The sequence below is a fragment of the Octodon degus genome, unplaced genomic scaffold (genome assembly GCF_000260255.1).
Source record: "Octodon degus isolate 3935 unplaced genomic scaffold, OctDeg1.0 scaffold00147, whole genome shotgun sequence".
In the NCBI taxonomy this organism is placed as follows: domain Eukaryota; kingdom Metazoa; phylum Chordata; class Mammalia; order Rodentia; family Octodontidae; genus Octodon; species Octodon degus.
Genome location: NW_004524723.1, coordinates 1,809,136 through 1,828,424, shown reverse-complemented (window position 1 = coordinate 1,828,424; position 19,289 = coordinate 1,809,136). Strand labels below are relative to the sequence as shown.

The window sequence follows — 19,289 nt, the reverse complement described above, 5'->3', positions numbered from 1 at the left end:
GTTCACAGATATCAGTATATATAGTTAGTCAGGGTGAGAATCTTTCCAATTAACTCCTAGATTAAAGAATCTTCTGAATATTCTCCGGATCATTTGTGCTGCAGCTTTTGTTATTAATTCTTTGTTGTTTTTTTAAAAAAATTATTTTTTATTTATTTTTAAAAATTCTTTGTTTTTAACAATTGTAGTATTAAATTCTGCTTTAGAAATCTGTTAGAAGTTCCAAAAAAATTATAGAAGTGATATTTGGAAAAAGACTATAGGAAAGCATTTCTACAAATACTACCCCTCTGAAGTTCTACTTCCTTATTTTAAAATTATAAACAGTATTGAAAATGTCAAGTCTCCCACATGTACTTATAGATGGCTTCTGCCCACTGCAAGTTGGCATCTGGGCTCTTGGGTGGATGGGGAGCTGCCCAACTGCTAAGCCCAGTGCTCAACAAGGGCCAACTATCAGTCATGGTATTGTCTTACTTGATGTGATAGTCACTGCTCTGTGGAGGGGGCCTCTAATGTAAGAGTGTGCTGTTATTTGCAGACCTTGCAAACTGCTGGGCCCTACGCAGTTTTCTTTTTTGTGGTGGTCATCTTCTTGGGCTCCTTCTACCTGATTAACTTAACCCTGGCCGTCGTCACCATGGCTTATGAAGAGCAGAACAGAAATGTAGCTGCAGAGACAGAGGCCAAGGAGAAGATGTTTCAGGAAGCCCAGAAGCTGATAAATGAGGAGAAGGAGGTAGGCATGTGTGGAGTTGGGAGGTGTGTTCTGTATAGAGGGTAAGACAGGTTCTGAAGACAGTGTGACTTGATGCTGAAAATTGCTTCATGGAGGCTGGTCTCAGCACTTTCTGTACTTATGCTTTTCTGAAATTTTAAGTTGTTGTCAGACTGACTGTTGCTATCTCTCTCAGAGTTGTCCAGGGAACATTAATCTTGGTGCTCTTTGCCTTCCTGAATGCTGCATCTTCTAAACATGTCCTAAATTAGTACTAGAAGATTTGATTTATGTATATGTAAATCCAGGCTCTGCTCCAGCTTTTTTGGTGGAAATTTGGAAATAATTTTGTTTAGGGCCTTTGCTTGGAAATGAGAGAGGGTTTAGAACAAGAGGTACATTATTTCTCCCTTCTCGTAGTTTCTTCTATTTATTGAGTTCCAAGCCTGTAGCAGGTGTAGGGCTAAGGCTTAGTGATACAGGGGTATGACTGAACCCTACCTTCGGCAGTGGAAATCTCTGCAAAGCAGGACCTGTTTCCCTAGAGGAATAATGACAGAGCCATTTTGTTCTAATTATATGATAAGCAAATTAAGTGACATGATGTTTCTGTGAGAGATGAGGGTGTGCTCACAAGGTTTTTTTTTTTTCAGCTGTGGTGTTTTATGGAAAAGTATAATCTGTTCATTAATTGCTTTTCTTTTTCACTTTCTTAGGCTTTGGTTGCCATGGGAATTGACAGAAGTTCACTTAATTCCCTACAAGCATCATCTTTTTCCCCAAAGAAGAGAAAGTTCTTTGGTAAAAATAAAAGAAAATCTTTTTTTTTAAGAAAATCTAAGAAAGACCAAGCTCCAGGATCAGATTCTGATGAAGACTCCACAAAACATGTAAGTATCATCCAAGGGATTAATGGTACCATAATGTTGCCTTGGAGACAAGTCTATTGATAATCTATCTGAGAGGATTCATTTACTCATTTTCCATTCATCCATTTGCATGTACTTTCATATATTGATATGTCTGTTCAGTTATCCATTTTCATAAATATCTATTTAAACTGTGTACATTGCTTACTATCTGCTGGAGAAACACGCTTCCTACACCACTGAGTTTACAACTAATGATGAAGACCCACAAATAAGGAGGCAGCGTGATAGTCATTGTGGGAAACCAGAGGCGGAGCAGTAGGTCAGTGTTATGTCCCTCTAAAGCAAACCCAGAGACCTTAGGGCAAAGTAGAACATTTGGAAAGTTATCTCAGGAAGTACTGAAGTGATATGAGAGGAAAGGGACCAAAGAAGGTTCCTTAACAAGCCAGTTACCAGTGATTGTAGTTGAGGTTTAATCCCCTAGAATGCAGATTTTAGAGCAAATGTGTACCAACTTTGTTCGTTTGTTTGTAAATAGCTCTCACCATGTAGTCTAGGCTGGCCTCAAAGTAGTCCAGGCAGACCTGAAAAGCACAGAGATCTTTCCTGCCTCAGCCTTCTGAGTGCTGAGATTACAGGTGTGCACTACCAGGCCTAGCTTTATATATAAATTTTGACCAGCTGTTGGTTACAGATTGCTGGAGACAGGGAAGCCATAATTTTCCTACATTATTAACTTGTAGCGCAACAGGGCAGAGGGGCTCAGATCATCAGAGAAAGCTCTTGTGTATGGGTAAAGGACATATAGGAGAAAAACTAACAAGGTCTGTTTCAGGCAGTCAACCCAGCCTTGGTGGGTTACTGGAATAAGAGTAGTAGGTCAGACAAGAGCTCCCAGAAGAACAGACCATATCTTAGCTGGATGGGCAAATTTAATAGGCAAAAGAAAGAGTAGAGCATTACTAGTGAAGAGAAGAGTGCATACAAAGTGGTAAGATATAAAGCACCACAATAGACCTTGAAAAACAAGCACAGGAGTTCACCCTTTACCTGGAAGTTGAGGACAGAGTTAAGAAGCATTGAAAGATTTTAAGCAAGAGAATGACATGACCCATGTACACTAGAGGCAATCAGTGAAGAGGTTGCCACAGTTACCCGAGTAATGCTGACAGTAGCTTATACTGAGATGAGGGCAGTGAAGATGAAGAGATATAAACAGATCACATGATCCACATGAGATAAAATTTGGCAGTTGAGTTACGTAGAGGGTAGACCTGAGGCCTAGCTTACAATTTAGGCAGATGACTTGATAGAGGGTAATTTACTGAGACAGGAAAAGGATGTATCCTAGGGGTGGAAAAGATGGCATGTTCAGTTTTGGATGTGAGTTCTAAAGTGCCTGTATGACATTGCAGTGGGGATATTTAAGTGGACAATGACATAGGAACAAGGCTATGAGGACGTTCATTTTTATTTTATTTTGCATGGCTGGGGATCAAACTCTGGACCTTGTACTTGCTAGGCAGGTGCTTATGCCACTGAGCTATTTCCCCAGCTCTTATGAGGATGTTCAGTAGACAGAGTTATTCTTATTAAGGTAGAGGATGTTAAGACATGTTTTAATAATGAAGATACAAGTCAGAAGAAAGGAAAATGTTGGGACACAAGCCAAGGAAGATAGCTGGCTCTGAAGTTCAGGTTGGTTAGAGCCCTGGGAAAATAGCCATGCTGAATACTTAGTTTCCAGAGTATCTGATAGTTTATATTCTTTAATTTGCAGTGATTTAGAACTGTAGAAAAGGTCAGCAAGCCTTTGCAGGTATAGTCTGACAGAGTACTTGAGATTTAGTATACAGATTTTGTAATATTTAGTTTGACTGTTCTTTTTATTTGGAAATCTGTACAGGCAGCTTTTCAACATACTTTCCTATATAGGAATCCAGCTTCATAAACTCATCCCTCTACATCTGTCCTTTGCAAATATTGTTTCCAAATTAGATTTCTTTTCATTTTATACCATGAGCCATTGCTCACTAGTTTTTGTAAAATTTCATTGGCAATGAGTAAAGCACAGGAAAAACAAAATTTTTCTAGATAGAACTCTAGAGATATCCATCTATAGAAAATGGCCAAACCACACTTCCCTGGTCTACTAAACATGAAGAAAACTGAATGTATGGTGTGCTATGAATAGGTAAACTGAGTTGACCTATATAAAACATCGAACACCATTATTCCATAGCACTGAGGCAAAGCAGTTCAGAAAGTCCACCACCCCTTCTCTTGCAGCCACCTCTCATAGAACAAACCAAGCGATTGTCTCAGAATCTTCCAATAGACGTCTTTGATGAGCACGGAGACCCCTTACAAAGGCAGAGGGCACTGAGTGCTGTTAGCATCATCACCATCACCATGCAGGGTAAGTTCCCCTCCCAGTCCAAGGGAAAGTGTAACATGTAGTAATGTTCTCCCATTCCCTGCCTTAGTGATCCAGACAACCTCCACAAAGAGGTCTTATAGGAATCATTCCTTTTTCCAGTCCTTAGCAGTGACTTCCTGTGCCTCTTCAAAGTTTGTAAGCAAAGTGACCTAGAGGAAGTGGATCCTCCCTGAGCTAAATGCCACTCTGAGCAGGCCCTTGCATAAGGATGGAAACTGGCTAGATGTGGGATAGGACTTCAGACTGAAAGCATGAGAGAGCACCATAAGCAGGTGAGGCAGTCACAGGCGGTCTGAGTGGCAGTGAGAGTCAACCAGAGAAGACTAGATTTTTCTAGGAAGTTGCAGTTGTTATTGAAGTTAAGAGTCCGAAATTCAGCATGGGCAACAAATGACCAGTCCATCTGGATCCTGATTAACACCAGGTAATATTGAGGGTTGGTGTTCAAGTCCCTCCCTGTTCTTCAGTTCAGATGGGCCCGTTAGCATTTTTTGAGCCTATTGCATCACCTTATTTGGCTTGCCTAAGTCCCTGAAATGGTGCCAAGGGAATTGGGATGCAGCTGCCTAATGGCTTGAACTCAAGTAACTGGTACACTTGCCTGACTATCTTCCCATCCTCCAAGTACTGGTAGCACCCCATTTCTCTGTTAGGTCATCATCATAGTCTTTCTTCAGATGACATGTCTTATGCGTGTCCCTTTCTCTCTTGGGTTCACAGTTCTCAAAGTGCAAAGATGATGTACTTAACTATAACAGCTGCTAGCTGTATGTGAGAAACTGTCCCAGCCACACTGAGATTGGGAGGAAAACCCTTCACTTTATGCAAGTCAGTCTGACTGATCATTGATCATAAGAGACATGGGGGGAAGAAGAGAGAAGAAGAAAGGTACTCAGCCAAAGAGGAGCCAGGCCAATTTGTAGCTAATTCCTCAACTTCTGCTTCTCCTCCTTCTCCAGAACAAGAAAAGCTGCAGAAGCCTTGTCTCCCATGTGGGGAAAATTTGGCATCCAAATACCTTGTGTGGAACTGTAGCCCCAAGTGGTTGTACATTAAGAAGGTCCTGAGGATTGTGATGACTGACCCCTTTACTGAGTTGGCTGTCACCATCTGCATTATAATCAACACTATCTTTTTGGCTATGGAGCATCATAAAATGAGTGAAGAATTTGGGAAGATGTTGAAAACAGGGAACTTGGTAAGTTTTGTAAAATATAAAACATATTCCAAAATTTGAATTACAAGTCTTTTAAAGTCAAACATTTTGTAAATAACCTAAACTAGGCCTTTTGTCTTTGTAAGTAGAATATAGGGAAAAGGTGACATTTAGGGTTTTATTTTAACCTGCTCATCTCAGTAGTCTTCCACAGGCCCTATGTTGGCTCTCTAGTACATTATAGCATCTCTGTAGTCACCCATTGGTAAACTACAATAAGTAGAAATCTTAAACATACAATTGTTTAGGGTGATCAGGAAAGTGTTAATGCTATCCAAAGACCCATGGTCCCCAGTGATATGGATAGTATCATCTGTCAGAAAACAGTTTGACTACCATTACCAGGTGTTCTCCTGGGAGGTGAGCTGGGCCTGGCAGATGTGGCAGGCTCACATTCCTGGGTGTGTGGAACATTCAGGTTGAGGGAGGACTGAACTTTCAGATTTGGCTTTTTAGTAAGTTTCTCAATGGGTAGACCTTGTTTCTTTCTTTCTTTTTTAATTCAGAAGGTTCAACAGTTTATTTTTTATTTAAAATATTTTATTTTTCTTATTCTAGAATTCTTTTTAAATGAAATTAACTCATGCTACAATGCTGTATATGGTTAGATTTCTAAACTTCTGTGTAAAAATATGTAATTGTTTATCCCTATTTTAAAAAATATATATTTTTAATTTTTTTCTTCATATTCTGTAGGGACTTAAAGTTTAACATATCAATACTTGATGGAAAATACCTGTTCCATGTTATGCCTAAGATGTTTGATATTCAGACAGATAGTGAGGTTAAGCTCAACTGCCTTGGTTGTAGGGTAATAACAATGAGCTTCTGTTCTGGAGGGTTAACAACCTAAGTTTGCAGACCAAAAATTAGAGAAAAAGGAGGGCTGCCAGGACAGCCAACATTTTGACCCTACCCTTTCAAGGTCAGTGAAGACTCAGGACATAGAAGAACCTCTACTATAATATCATGTAACTCAGTTGTGCCCCAAATTTTCTGATCAAGAAGATTATGAGGCCACAGAGCGACATGATCGATGATGTAGAGTGTGCCTAATGAGAGTCACGTGGAGAGAAAACATTCTCTTAGGCTTTCACAGAGAGCAAATTGGTCAAGCAATGGCTGTGACTCATCCACATGGCTGACACTGACAAAGGATCTACAAACTGTGGTACAGGGTTTCAGGATAAATCCTGAGGGGATTTGACTGACCTTGTCAGATACAGAAGCTACATTTCTTGTTATATAGGTCTTGCTTTATCTTGGTCTTAACCATCCAGCAGGAAAGTATAAAAACGAAGTATAAAAAGTAAAGCCATATTAATATGGTGAGCTGTGAGAGGCTCAAGTCAACAACTTCTGACATTTCCAGTCTTAGGGAAAACCCACTACTATTGTGGACTAGTGGACTATATTGGAATATTTTGCTGAATTCAGGCACCTACAATATTTAAATGACAATGGAATACCCATCTCTGACAAAACTAAACAAAAAAAGGGGATACAAATGATGGACCATTTTGTATCTGCATATTCAAAATAGGTAGGATAGATATACAGCTGCATTCTCTTAATTCAATGAATAGAAATATCTGTACTAATAGTGTTTGTGGATAGGATATCATGTCTGCATCTTGTACAATGAATAACCACTAAGATAACAATATGCAATGTATTAATTATTGAAACTGGCTTAATTGGATTTGAAACTGTCTCATTGCTATTTGTTTCTCAATAAAATTATTGAAGAAAAAGAAATTAACAGTGGTTATTATATTGCATATTGTTATCTTCAAAGTAGTTGCTCAGATTACCACATATCGGCATACAAAACTGATCAGACAATATAAGCACTGTTCCTTTGGATGAATTAATAGAAATTAGTAGTATAGTCATCTTAGCTCTCATATATATAGTTACTCCCCTGCCTTCCTTCTTTTCTCCTTTCTCCCATCCCAGTTCTCTCCTTTAGAGCAGTTTCTTTCCCTTTCACAATACCTATTGTACCTTTTGGATCTTATTTACACTTCTAGCTTCTTACGCTAGGGAGACAATGTAATGTTTACACATATGAGTCTGATTTATTTTACTTATAACTCTACCAAAACATGTGGGATGCAAGGAAAGCAGTCCTCACAGGGAAATTTATAGTGGTGAATTCTCACATCAGGAGAAGAGAATGAGTACAAATAGACAACTTAATGCTACACTTCAAGTTCTAGAAAAAGAAGAGCAAGTCAAGACCAAAAAAGAGAGGAAATTATATGGACCTTGTTTCTGTTAAACTGAGAGAACTAAGTTAGGGAAGCAGATAAAAGGAAGGCATACTGAAGTGCTGTCACAAAAGAGGGTGTTTCTAGCACAGGAACATGAGGGTATATTGTACCAATAGCGCAAGTGCTTTTCATTTCTTTGTAGCCTCTATAATTCTCTGGGAATATTCTTAAATTTTTACTCACATGAAAGATACCTACCTTTACTCATTTTTTTTCTTTTTGTCCTACTGTAGGTTTTTACTGGCATTTTTACAGCAGAAATGTGCCTTAAAATCATTGCACTTGACCCCTACCACTATTTTCAGCATGGCTGGAACATTTTCGACAGCATTGTTGCTGTTGTGAGTCTTACAGAAGCCATTGTTGGAAATGATACAAAAAGCGAAAAAAAGACATTCCTGCATTCCTTCAGAGTGGTAAGGCTTTCTTATTTCACTGCCCAACTCAGATGTCCAATTGGAAAGAGTCATGAATGAGTTCCATGATTATCTTGGACTAAATCTTAATTCATCTTAACTACAGAACAAAATTGGTACTCCTTTTCCTTCTACTTGTCTTCAGTGGCCTCAAGAGTCCCAGAAAGTCTTCTCACAGATGAACCCCTCACACCATACCCCTGCTAAGATGGACCATAGGCAACTAAGTGCAGACCATATCTCCCTGGTGATCACATTTCAGTTACATCTAATCCAGGAACAGGGACTGTCAACTTGAGGGAGAACCTGATGAGACTGCCACATATCACAGAGGATCACTCTCAGTACCTCTTCTCATTTCTAGGTAGAGCAAATGGCTCTTGTTGTTAGTGTTTTCATATACAAACATTCATTTTCTAGGGACTTAGGAATCTAACTGCAGGAAAGGAAAAGCCTAAGCTACAGAAGCTTAAAGAAAGGGAGGGAGACAAGGGAGGAAACAAGATAAACTACATTTCAGAGGACAAGGGATTGAAGAAAGGTGGGAGAGGGGGAATAAGTCTTGAATAGACTTACTAAAGTCCAGGTTCTGATGCTTTTTATCTTTTGCTACTGGCTCACCAAGAGATAGTGTGACAGGGCTGGGTTTTTTCTTGTTGTTTTGATAAAACATTCTGTGGAGTCTCTTCATCTGCTCCTTTATCTTAGGATCAGGTTCCTGGTCTTTACTTTCTCATTTAAGCCAATTCATGGACTTTCAATATTCCTGAGGAATTTTGTTATGAGTCTGGTATGGAAGGAGCCTAAGTTTATCCCAAGTGATGCTGACATGGATCACCTTGGGTAACTTTGGCTGGGTCCTAGAAGTTGCAGAGTTCTTAAAAGTATACGCTTTTGTTATGATTTCTTTGTCTAATTTTTATGTATCTTTTATTGTTTCTCTCATATCTTGAATGATATGTCAATTCTTTATGTTATTTCTTGACGAACTGGGGTTCTGTTCAGTAAGCTTGCCCATGCTGATGTCTTTACATATACCTATTTTCTCTTCTAGAAGATTCAGAGTTTTTGTTTTTATGTTCAAGTCTTTGATCTGTTTTGATTTTATTTTACTACAAGGTAAGAGATATAGGTCTAGATTCATTTTTATGCATGTAGATAACCAGTATTATCTGCAACATTTATGATAGATGTTATATTTCTCTATCATGTTTTTGGTCCTTTTGTCAAAGAGCAAATGTTTCAGTGTGCATGGAGTTGTTTCTGCATCCTCAATTCTATTCTGTTAGTCAGTAGGTTTTTTTTTGTGTGCCAGTATCATGCTGTTTTTATTATTGTAGCTTTATAGGATAACTTAAAAACCAAGGATTGTAATTGTAATGCTTGCTGCTTTGCTTTTTTTGCTTGGGATTGTTTTGACTTCTCTGAGTCTCTCTGGTTTCATATAAATTTTAAGAGATTTTGGTACTTTTCTTGAAGAATGCTAACAGTATTTTTATTGGAATTCTATCAAATGCATATATTATCTTTGGTAATACAGGCATTTTGACAATGGTAGCAAGTAAATTTAACATGGGAACCATGTTTTGGAGGGAACATTCAAACTCTGAACTCTGGGCTCCTCCCAAAGTCACACTCTTCTCAGATACAAAATAGATCTTATCCCTCAATAGTTCCAAAGGTTTTCTCTTTCTTATCTTTTATTCCTTTTAAATTTTTTGTCTCTTACTTATAAAATTCTGCATATTTATGGGGTACTTTATGACATTTTGATGCATAATACATTATGTGATTTTCAAGTCAGGGCATATTTATCTCCTCACATACTTGGTTTTTTTTTCTATTTCCATTTTTTTCTTTTTAAAAAATTTTTATTTATTTATTTATTTTTTGTAACAGGTATTTTCCATCAGATATTGATATGTTGAACTTTAAGTCCTTACAGAATATGAAGGAAGAATAATTATATAAAAGTAGAAATAAGCATTTACATATTTTTACAAAGAAATTTAGAAACGTAGTCATACGGAATTGTAAGTCCTTATATTAGGGAGATAATACAATATTTACAGATGTGGGTCTGGTTTATTTCACTAATAAGTATATCTTCAAGGGGCATCCACTTAAATATGAAGGCTTCAAGTTTATCATTCTTTATAGCTGAGTAGTACTCCATTATATAAAAGTACCACATCTTTTTCAACCATTCCACATGTGATGGAAATTTTGGTTGTTTCCAAGTTCTGGCTATTACAAATTGTGCTGCTATAAACATAGGCCCACATATATCACTATGATATGATGCTTTCAGTTCCTCCTGGAAAATTTCCAGTAGGGGGATAGCAGGCTTGAATGGAATTTCCAGTCCTAGTTTTCTAAGGAGTCTCCACACTGATTTCCATAATGGTTGCACCAGTCTACACTCCCACCAACAGTGGAGAAGGGTTCCCCTTTCCCCACAGCCTCTCCAACATTTGTTGTTGGTTGATTTCTTTATGTTAGCCAATCTTTCTGGGGTGAGATGATATCTCAGCATTGTTTTAATTTGTATTTCATGGATGGCTAGTGATGTGGAGCATTTTTTCATATATTTATTCTCTTCTTTAATTTCTTCCTCTGAGAAGTGTGTGTTCATCTCGGATGCCCACTTCTGGATTGGGTCTTTAAATTTAGGGGCCCTAATGTTCTTTAGTTCTTTATATATTCTAGAGAGCAGACCTTTGTCTGAGTGCTCACATATTTGTTTTTTATGGAGAAATCACTCAAACTTCCTTTTTTATCTCTTTTGGAATATATGGTGGATTATAGTTTTCTATGGCCATCCTACTGTGCAATCAAACAGTAGAAATTATTGCTCTTAGAACTTACTATCCACTACTGAATTTTTCTTGACTACTTCCAATTATACCCTCCCCTCTTCTCTCATTGGCCTAGTGCCTACCATTCTACTCCCAACTTCTATAAGATCAATTTTTAAAAATTTTACATGAGTGAGATCATATAACATTTGTCTTTCTGTACCTGGCTTATTTCTCTTATAGTGACCTAAAGTTCCTTCCATGATGTTGCACATGTTTGTGTGTATGATGTGCCTGCACAAACACATGCACTATCATCACATTTTCTTTACCTGTCAGTTAATATGCACTTCTGTTTTGCCATATTTCCATCTTTTGGCTTTTGTGTATAGTGCTGTAATAACTGTGACTGCAGAGATCACTTCAATGTACTGATTTCATTTCCATTTGTAATACAGGAGTGAAATTGCTGGATCATCTGGTAGTTCTATTTTTAATATTGTGGGAACCTCCATGCTGTTTTCTAAAACTGTACTAATTTACATTCCCATAAGCACTGTGCAAGAGGTCTCTTTTTTCTACACATTCACCAGCAGCTCTTTTTTCTTTTCCTTTGTTTTTAAAGAGAATACAAAATAGTAATAAAAAAGAAAAATTTAGAAATGATACAGAATTTCACTAAATAAAATAGTATGAATTCAACAGTGTTTATTGTATTGCATAGTGTTGTCTTCAACTTAGTTTTTAAGATTACCAGATGTATGTATACAAAATTGGAAAAAGAAGAAAATTTAAAAGAAATTGAAAGAAAAACGAAACAAAATAAAAACTTAAAACAGAAAAATTAAGTGTTAACTGCTTCTTTCCAAAGACCAGCAGAAGTCCACAGTATAATTATCTAAATCATCCTGTTTATGTACATTGATAAATCTCATATACTCTCTCTCTCCTCTTCTTTTCCTTCGTTTTGAACAGGTTCATTCCCTTTTCACATTATCTATTGTACACTTCAGATTTTATTTACTCTTTCAGGGCTGGTGAGATGGCTCAGTGGTCTAAAGCACCTACTTAGAACAAGCTTAGCAAAGCACAGGGACCGTGGTTCAATCCCCAGCACCACATGCCAGCCAGCCCTGCCCCCAGGTGGGCTGAGCTGGCCACACACACAAAAAAAATAAATAAAATATTTACTCTTTCAGGGTCTTATACTAAGGAGACAATATGATGTTTTCACATGTGGGTCAGATTTATTTCACTTAAAAGTATGGTCTCTAGAGGGCTGGCCAAATAGCTCAGTGGATTAAAGCACCTGTTTAGGGCTGCCAGCCTTGCCTGCAGGATGTGCTGAGATGGAGATTGAGACTGGGCATGGTGGCACATGCCTGTAGTCCCAGTGCATGAGAGGTTGTAAACAAGAGGATCACTATGAGTCCGATGTACACAGTGGGACCCTGTAGACCCTGCAGACCCTATACTAAATACATTTTAAAAAAGCATATGGTCTCTAATTGCATCCATATACTGATAAATACATCAAATTTATCCTTTTTATAACTGAATAATATTCCATTGTGTAAAAAGAACACATCTTATATATGACAAATTATGCTGTTATAAACATGGGTGCACATATATGTGTGGTGTGATGTTTTCAGTTCTTGAGGAAAAATACCCATCAGGGCAATTGCTAGATTGAATGGTACCTCCAATTTTAGCTTTTTGAGGAGTCTCCACACTGATTTCCATAGTGGTTATACCAGTTTGCACTCCCAATAACAGTAGAAGAAGGTTCCTTTTTCCCCACAATACCTCCAGCATTTGTTATTGGTTGACTTCTAGATCACAGCTATTCTTTCTGAGGTGAGATGGAATTTCGGTGTTGTTTTACTTTGCATTTCTCAGATGACCAATGATGTTGAACATTTTTTCATATATCCAATTGCCATTTGTATCTCTTCATCTGAAAAATATATATTTATCTCAGATGCCCATGTTTGGATTGGATCTTTGAATTCTGGGGGCCTGATTTTAAAAAAGTCTTTATATGTTGTAGATAGAAGTCCTTTGTATGAGGGATACTTGGCTATATTTTTTTCCTAACTCATGGGTTTTCTTTTTACTCTGTTAGTAAATCTGACTTCTTTTGGCATGCAGAAACTTTTCAAAAAGATGATATCCCCATTGTTAATTCTTTGAAATATTTCTTGTGCAGTTTGGCTTTTGTTCATGAACTCTTTCCCTATCACTGTGTCTTTAAGATTTCTACCTACATTTTACTCTGGTAGATTTAGTGTTTCTATTTTAATGTTTAAATCTTTGATCCATTTTGACTGTAGTGTAGAGCATGGTGATAGATGTGGGTCTAATTTTAGCCTTTGGCATGTGGAAAGCCAGTTTTTCCAGCACCGTTTATTTAAGAGGGCTATGTTTCTTCCAGTGAATATATTTGACCCCTTTGTCAAAGATAAGGTAGATAGGGCTGGGGATATAGCTCAGTAGAATAAGTACTTGCCTGGCAAGCACAAGGTCCTGAGTTAAATCCCTGGTACTGAAAAAAAAAAAAAGATAGATGAGTGTATTTGTAGTTGTGTCTATATTTTCTACACTGTCCATTAATCCTTAGGTTTGTTTATATACCAGTACCATGCTGATTTTATCACAGTAGCTTTGTAGTATAATTTTAAGTCAGGGATTGTGATGCCTCCTGCCTTACATTTGTTGTCTAGGATTGCTTTTGATACTGGGTCTCTTTTGTTTCTCAATAAATTTAGGAATGTTTTCTCTAGGTCTGTGAGGTATAGTAATAGTATTTTAATTGGGATTGTATTGCATCAGTATGACAATTTTGGGAGTATGGCCATTTTCATAATGTTGGTTCTTCCTATCCAGGAGCAAAGAATATCTTTTGACTTTCTGAAATCTTCTTTGATCTCTTTTCTCAGAGTATTATAATTTTCACTGTCTAAGTCCTTTACTTCCTTTCTGAGATTGATTTCTATTTCCGTTTTTTTGGATGTTATTGTGAAAGGCATGGTTTCACTAATTTCTCTTTTGATGTGTTCATTGTTTGTGTATATAAATGCTGTGTTTTTTTTATGTACTTGGTACAGGATCTCACTGCACAGCTTGGATTCATAGTGATCCTCCTACTTTCAGCCTCCCCAGTGCTGGGATTATAGGCATGCGCCACCACACCTGGTCTAATGCTCTTGATTTTTGAGTGTTGACTTTGTATCCTGTTAGGCTACTACTGAATTTGGTTATTAAATCTACAATTCTCTTTGTGGAGTTTCTGGGGTCTTCTGGGTAGAGTATCTCATCATCTGCAAATAATGATAATTTCACTTTTTCCATTCCAATCATTATTCCTTTTATTTCTCTCTCTTGTCTAATTGTTCCAGCTAATGCTTCCAGAGCTATATTGAATAGGAGTGGTGACAGTGCACATCCTTGTCTTGTTCCTGATTTTATTTATTTATTTAATATATTAGGGAAGGGTCTACAGGATGTTCAGGGTCTCACTACTAGATCAGACTCCTAGTGATCTGCCTGTTTACAGCCTCCCAAGAGCTGGGATTACAGGCATGCACCACCACACCCAGCCTCAGTTACTGTCTCAGCGCACCCCAGGAATGGGGCCTGGCACAGCAGGCCTGGAGATTGAGCCCCTGGCCCCTTTTAATCTGCTAAGCTATTTGGCCAGGCCTTGTTCCTGATTTTAAAGTGAAGATTTTCAGTTTTTGTCAATTTAGTAGCAAGCATGATGCTGGCTGTTTGTTTCTTACAGATAGCTTTTATCAAGTTGAAATATAGACCAGCTATTCCAATTTTCTGTAGAGTTTGTATCATGAGTGAGTGTTGAACTTTGTCAAAAGCTTTTTCTTCATCTATTGAGACGATCATGTAGTTTTTATCTTTAGCTTTGTTGATATGGTGTGTTACATTTATGGATTTATGTGTAGTGAATTCCTGCATTCCTGGGATGAATCCCATTTGATAGTGATGTAAAATCTTCTTGATGATTTGCTCCATTCTGTTTGCTAGTATTTTATTGAGGATTTTTGCATTTATTTCATTAGAGAGATTGGCCTGTAGTTCTCTTTTTAATTGGGTCTTTCTCTGGTTTTGGTATCAGAATAATGCTTGCCTCCAGGAATGAGTTTGGAAAGTGATTTCCTTTCAGTTTGATTGAAGAATTGGTGTTAAATCTTCTCTAAATTTCTTGTACAATTCAGCTGTGAATTCATCAGGGATTGAGATTTTCTTTGTTGGTAGGTTTTAGATTACATTTTGAATTTCATTTCCTATTATTAGGTTTTTGAGAGTTTTTATACCTTCATCACTCAGTGATTGCAAAGCATATGTATCTAGGAAACTGTTCATTTCCTATGTTTTCCATTCTGTGAGAGTAATGATTTTGGAAGTAGGTATTAATGATCTTCTGAATTTCTCTAGGGTCTATAGTAATTTCACCCTTTTCATTTCTTATTGCATGAATTTTAGTTTTTTCTTTCTTTTTTTGATAAGAATGGCTAGGGGTTTATCAGTTTTACTTATTTTTTCAAACAGCTGACTTTTTGATTCTTTGTATTGTTTTCTTCATCTCTATTGCATTATTTTCTCCTCTAATCTTTTTAATTTCTTGCTTTCTTTGGGCTTTGGGCTTAATTTGCTCTTCTTTTCTAGGAGCTTGAGGTGCAGCATAAGATCATTTATTTGAGCTTGTTCTGTTTTCCTAATGTTCAAATTTAGCTCTATAACTTTCCTTAAGACAGCTTTCATTGTATCTCACAGGTTATGGTAAGTTGTATCTGCATCTTCATTCAGTTGTAAATATTGTTTAATTTCTTCTTCAATTTCATCTTGACACACTGGTTGTTCAAGGGGTCGTTATTTAATTTCCATGTGTTCATGGTATTTTTGCTGTTTCTTTTATCAGTCATTTCCAGTGTCACTGCATTATGGTCAGATAGTATGCATCGGATAATTTCAACTCCTTTGAGTTTACTTAAACATGCTCTATGTGCTAGCATATGGCCTGTTTTGGAGAACAACCCATATACAGCTGAGAAGAATGTGCATTCTAACATTCCTGGGTCTACAGTCAATAAAGATCTACTAAATCCATTTCTTCACAAGTTCAGTTTAGTTCTATTATTTCTTTGCTGATTTTTTGTCTTGTTTACCCATCTCTTTGTGACAGTGGTATGTTGAAGTCCCTTATTACAGTTGCATTGTTGCTCATTTAATTTTTTATGTTTGTTAAAATTTGACTTATGTAGTTGGGTGCTCCTACATTGGGTGCATATATATTTATAATTGCTATCTCTTCCTCTTGCACTTTTCCCCCAACAAATATGTAGTTACTTTCTTTATCTCTTTTAATCATTCTTGGTTTGAAGTTGATATTCTCAGCAACCAAAATAGCAACCCCTACTTTTTCCTGGGTTCCATATCACATGGAGTTTTTTTTCTCGTCCTTTGACTTTCAGTCTGTGTATTTCCTTTTGAGTTAAATGTGTTTCTTGGATACAGAATATTGTTGGACTTTGTGTTTTCATCCATTCTACCAGTTTGTTTCTTTTTGCTGGTGAATTGAGGCCAATTACATTGATGGTTATAACTGATATGTATTGGTTTATCTTTGTCATATTATTTTTCTGCTATAGCTTCCATTCTTTTTTCTTCTTTTTAATTAGTTGCTCTGTTTGGTGGGTCCTTTCTTTTGTTGTTCTTGAAGTTTTTTTGTCTCTTTCTAAAAAAATCTTTCAGTACTCTCTGTAGAGTTAGTTTGGTGGTCAGAGTTTCTCCAGTTGTTCTTTGTCATAGAAGAATCTTATCTCACCATTTACTTTGATAGATAGTTTTTCAAAGTACTTCAACCTGGGTTTAAATTTATTTTCTTTAAGGAACTGAATTACTTCACTCCCAACTCCTCTTGATTTGATGGTTTGTGTTGAGAAATCTGCCATGATTCTGTTGGGCTTTCTGTTATAGGTGATCTGTTTCTTCTCTCTAATAGCTATTAATAGTCTGTCCTTTTGCTTTATGTGTCTAGGTGGAGATTTATTTGATTATGGCCACATGGAGTTCTATATGCCTCACTGTTCTGTATGTCATATTCTTTTCTTATGCTTGGGAAGTTTTCTGCTACTACTTCTACAAATAGTCTTTGTATGTCATTTATGTTGACTCTTGCTATTTCATTTACACCTATTAGTCTTACATTGTTTTCCTTTACATCATCTTATAGCTGCTGAATTGTTATTTCTTAGTTCCTGGTTAGTTTTAAGAGATCTTTCCTTTTATGTTCATTAGCTGCACTGCTGTCTTCAAGGTCTGAAAGTCTATCTTCAGTTTCATTCAAGCAGTTTTGCCAGCTATCAATGGAATTGTTAATTTCCTGGATATCTGTTTGAATCTGTTTCATGCATTCTAATTGTTTCCTGTATTCTTCATTCAATGTTTCTTTCATTTTTCTATTCTTTATTTGTTTTAATCTGTCTTCTTTAGATGTGCTATAATTCTTTCATGATTATTATAATTTCTTTCTTTTTACCTGACAGATTAATTCATCTATCACCTGATGGACTTCTTTACTTCAATTACTACCATTTCAAAAGTTTCAGGTGTGTGACTTTCAAATTCTTCTATGACCTTGTCTCTTGGACTTGTTTTGGATGGGCTGGAGGACTGAGATTGCCTTTTGTTTCTTTTTTTTTCTTTTGGCATTTTTGAAATTTGATCACCTGGACTCAGCAGTGGTGAGAGAGTGGTAGGATGCAGGTCAGTAAGGTTCCCACTACAGTAAGGGAGGGGGGCAGGATATGATTCACCAAGGTTCCTGCTACTGACTGGGGAAGCCAGCTGTAGCTCAGCCAAGTTTCTGTGCAGGTGGTGGGTATGAGCTAGACTTACCAGGACCTCATAGCTGCCTGGCTACATTCTCAGAGGGTGAGACTGGGTACCAAAACGTCTGCTGTGCCTGTGACCCATGGGACAGAACTCACCAGGCCCCTGTAGCTGCCTGATGTCTGCTCAAGTTCTCAATGGTGGACAAGGCCTTTTTTTTGTTTTGTTTTGTTTTCTTTATAATAGCCATTTTAACTGGACTGAGAAGGTATCTGGTTTTTTAAAATTGCATTTTGATTTGCATTTCTTTGATGATTAATGGTATTGAATATTTTTTCCTACTCCTGTTGGCCATTTGAATGCCTTCTTTCCAGAAATGTCGATTTATATCTATTTTCCATTTTAAAATCAGATCATTCATTTTTACTTTTTGCTGTACAGTATTTTAGCTCCTTATCTATTTAATTAGTAGTCTCTTATCCATAGTGTATTTTGCAAATATTTTCTCCTCTTTTGTAGGTTGACTTTTTGTTTGTTTCTTTTTATTATTATTCATTTTAATGAGAAAAAAGATAGCAGTTAAACAGGTTCACAACAGGTTAGTAGGGCAGTTATAATAATTAATACATTGCATATTGTTGTTTTAAATAAAATATCATGTCTCATCTTGTCCTTTGTAGGTTGACTCTTCACTCTTGTTTGTTCCCTTTGCTGTGTAGAAATTCTCATTTTGATGTAATTTCATTTGTCTATTTTTGAGTTTGGTTTTTGTGTGTGTGTGTGATTTAGGAGTCTTGTTAGAACAAATCCTTGCCCATTTCAATGTTCAAATCTGCTTCCTAGATGTTTCCTTCTAGTATTTTCAGTTTTAGGTTTTATGTTTATGTCTTCTGCCCAGTGTGTATTGATTTTTGCATATGATGAGTGACATGAGTCTAGTTTCATTCTTCTACATATTGATATCCAATTTTCCGCAGCAGCAGTGATTGAAGAAATTGTCTTTTCCTCATTGTGTGCTCTTGGCAGCTTTGTTGAAGGTCAATTGGTTGTAAATGTCTGAATTTACTTCTAATATCTCTATTCCATTATGCTGGTGTATGTGTCTGTTTTTATGTCAACACCATGCTATTTTGGTAACTATAGTTTTGTGATATATTTTGAAGTATGGATTTTTTTCTTTTTGTTCAGAATTACTTTGGTTGTGGCTAGTTGGGGTCTTTTATATTTTTTTATAGTTCTGTAAAGAATATCACTGGTATTTTGCTGTGGATTGTATTGAATCTCTAGGTCATTTTGTATAGCATAGACATTTTAACAATATTAATTCTTCCAATCAAAAATCAGTTTGTGTATGTATGTGTGTATTGTGTCTTCTTCAATCTCTTTCATTAGTATTTTGTACTTTAGATTGTATAAGCCTTCAACTTATGTTAAATTTACGTACAGGTATGTATATATTATGTATTTGTTGCTTGTTTATTTACTGTAGCAATTGGATGGGATTGCCTACTTGATTTCTTTTTCAGGTAATTTATTGTAGATGTATAAAGACACTGATAACTTTTGTATGTTTATTTTGTATCCCGTAACTTTTTATTAGTTGCAATAGTTTTTTTTTCACCTGACATCAACTTTTTATTATTATTATTTTTTTTTTACTTTTTAAAGTTTCTAATACTAGGAGAAGATATCATACAATGT

At 36.6% G+C, this 19,289-nt stretch overlaps 1 protein-coding gene across 1 annotated transcript in view; it reads left to right on the top strand.

Moving 5' to 3' along the window:
* Scn11a (sodium voltage-gated channel alpha subunit 11) overlaps positions 1-19,289 on the top strand; it is a 145,955-nt gene that overhangs the window by 34,216 nt on the left and 92,450 nt on the right. The window contains exons 9-13 of the mRNA XM_023702198.1: positions 542-739; positions 1,435-1,608; positions 3,880-4,009; positions 4,990-5,228; positions 7,756-7,938. Of these exons, the coding sequence (XP_023557966.1) occupies positions 542-739; positions 1,435-1,608; positions 3,880-4,009; positions 4,990-5,228; positions 7,756-7,938 (924 nt within the window). The remainder of the gene's footprint in view (positions 1-541; positions 740-1,434; positions 1,609-3,879; positions 4,010-4,989; positions 5,229-7,755; positions 7,939-19,289) is intronic.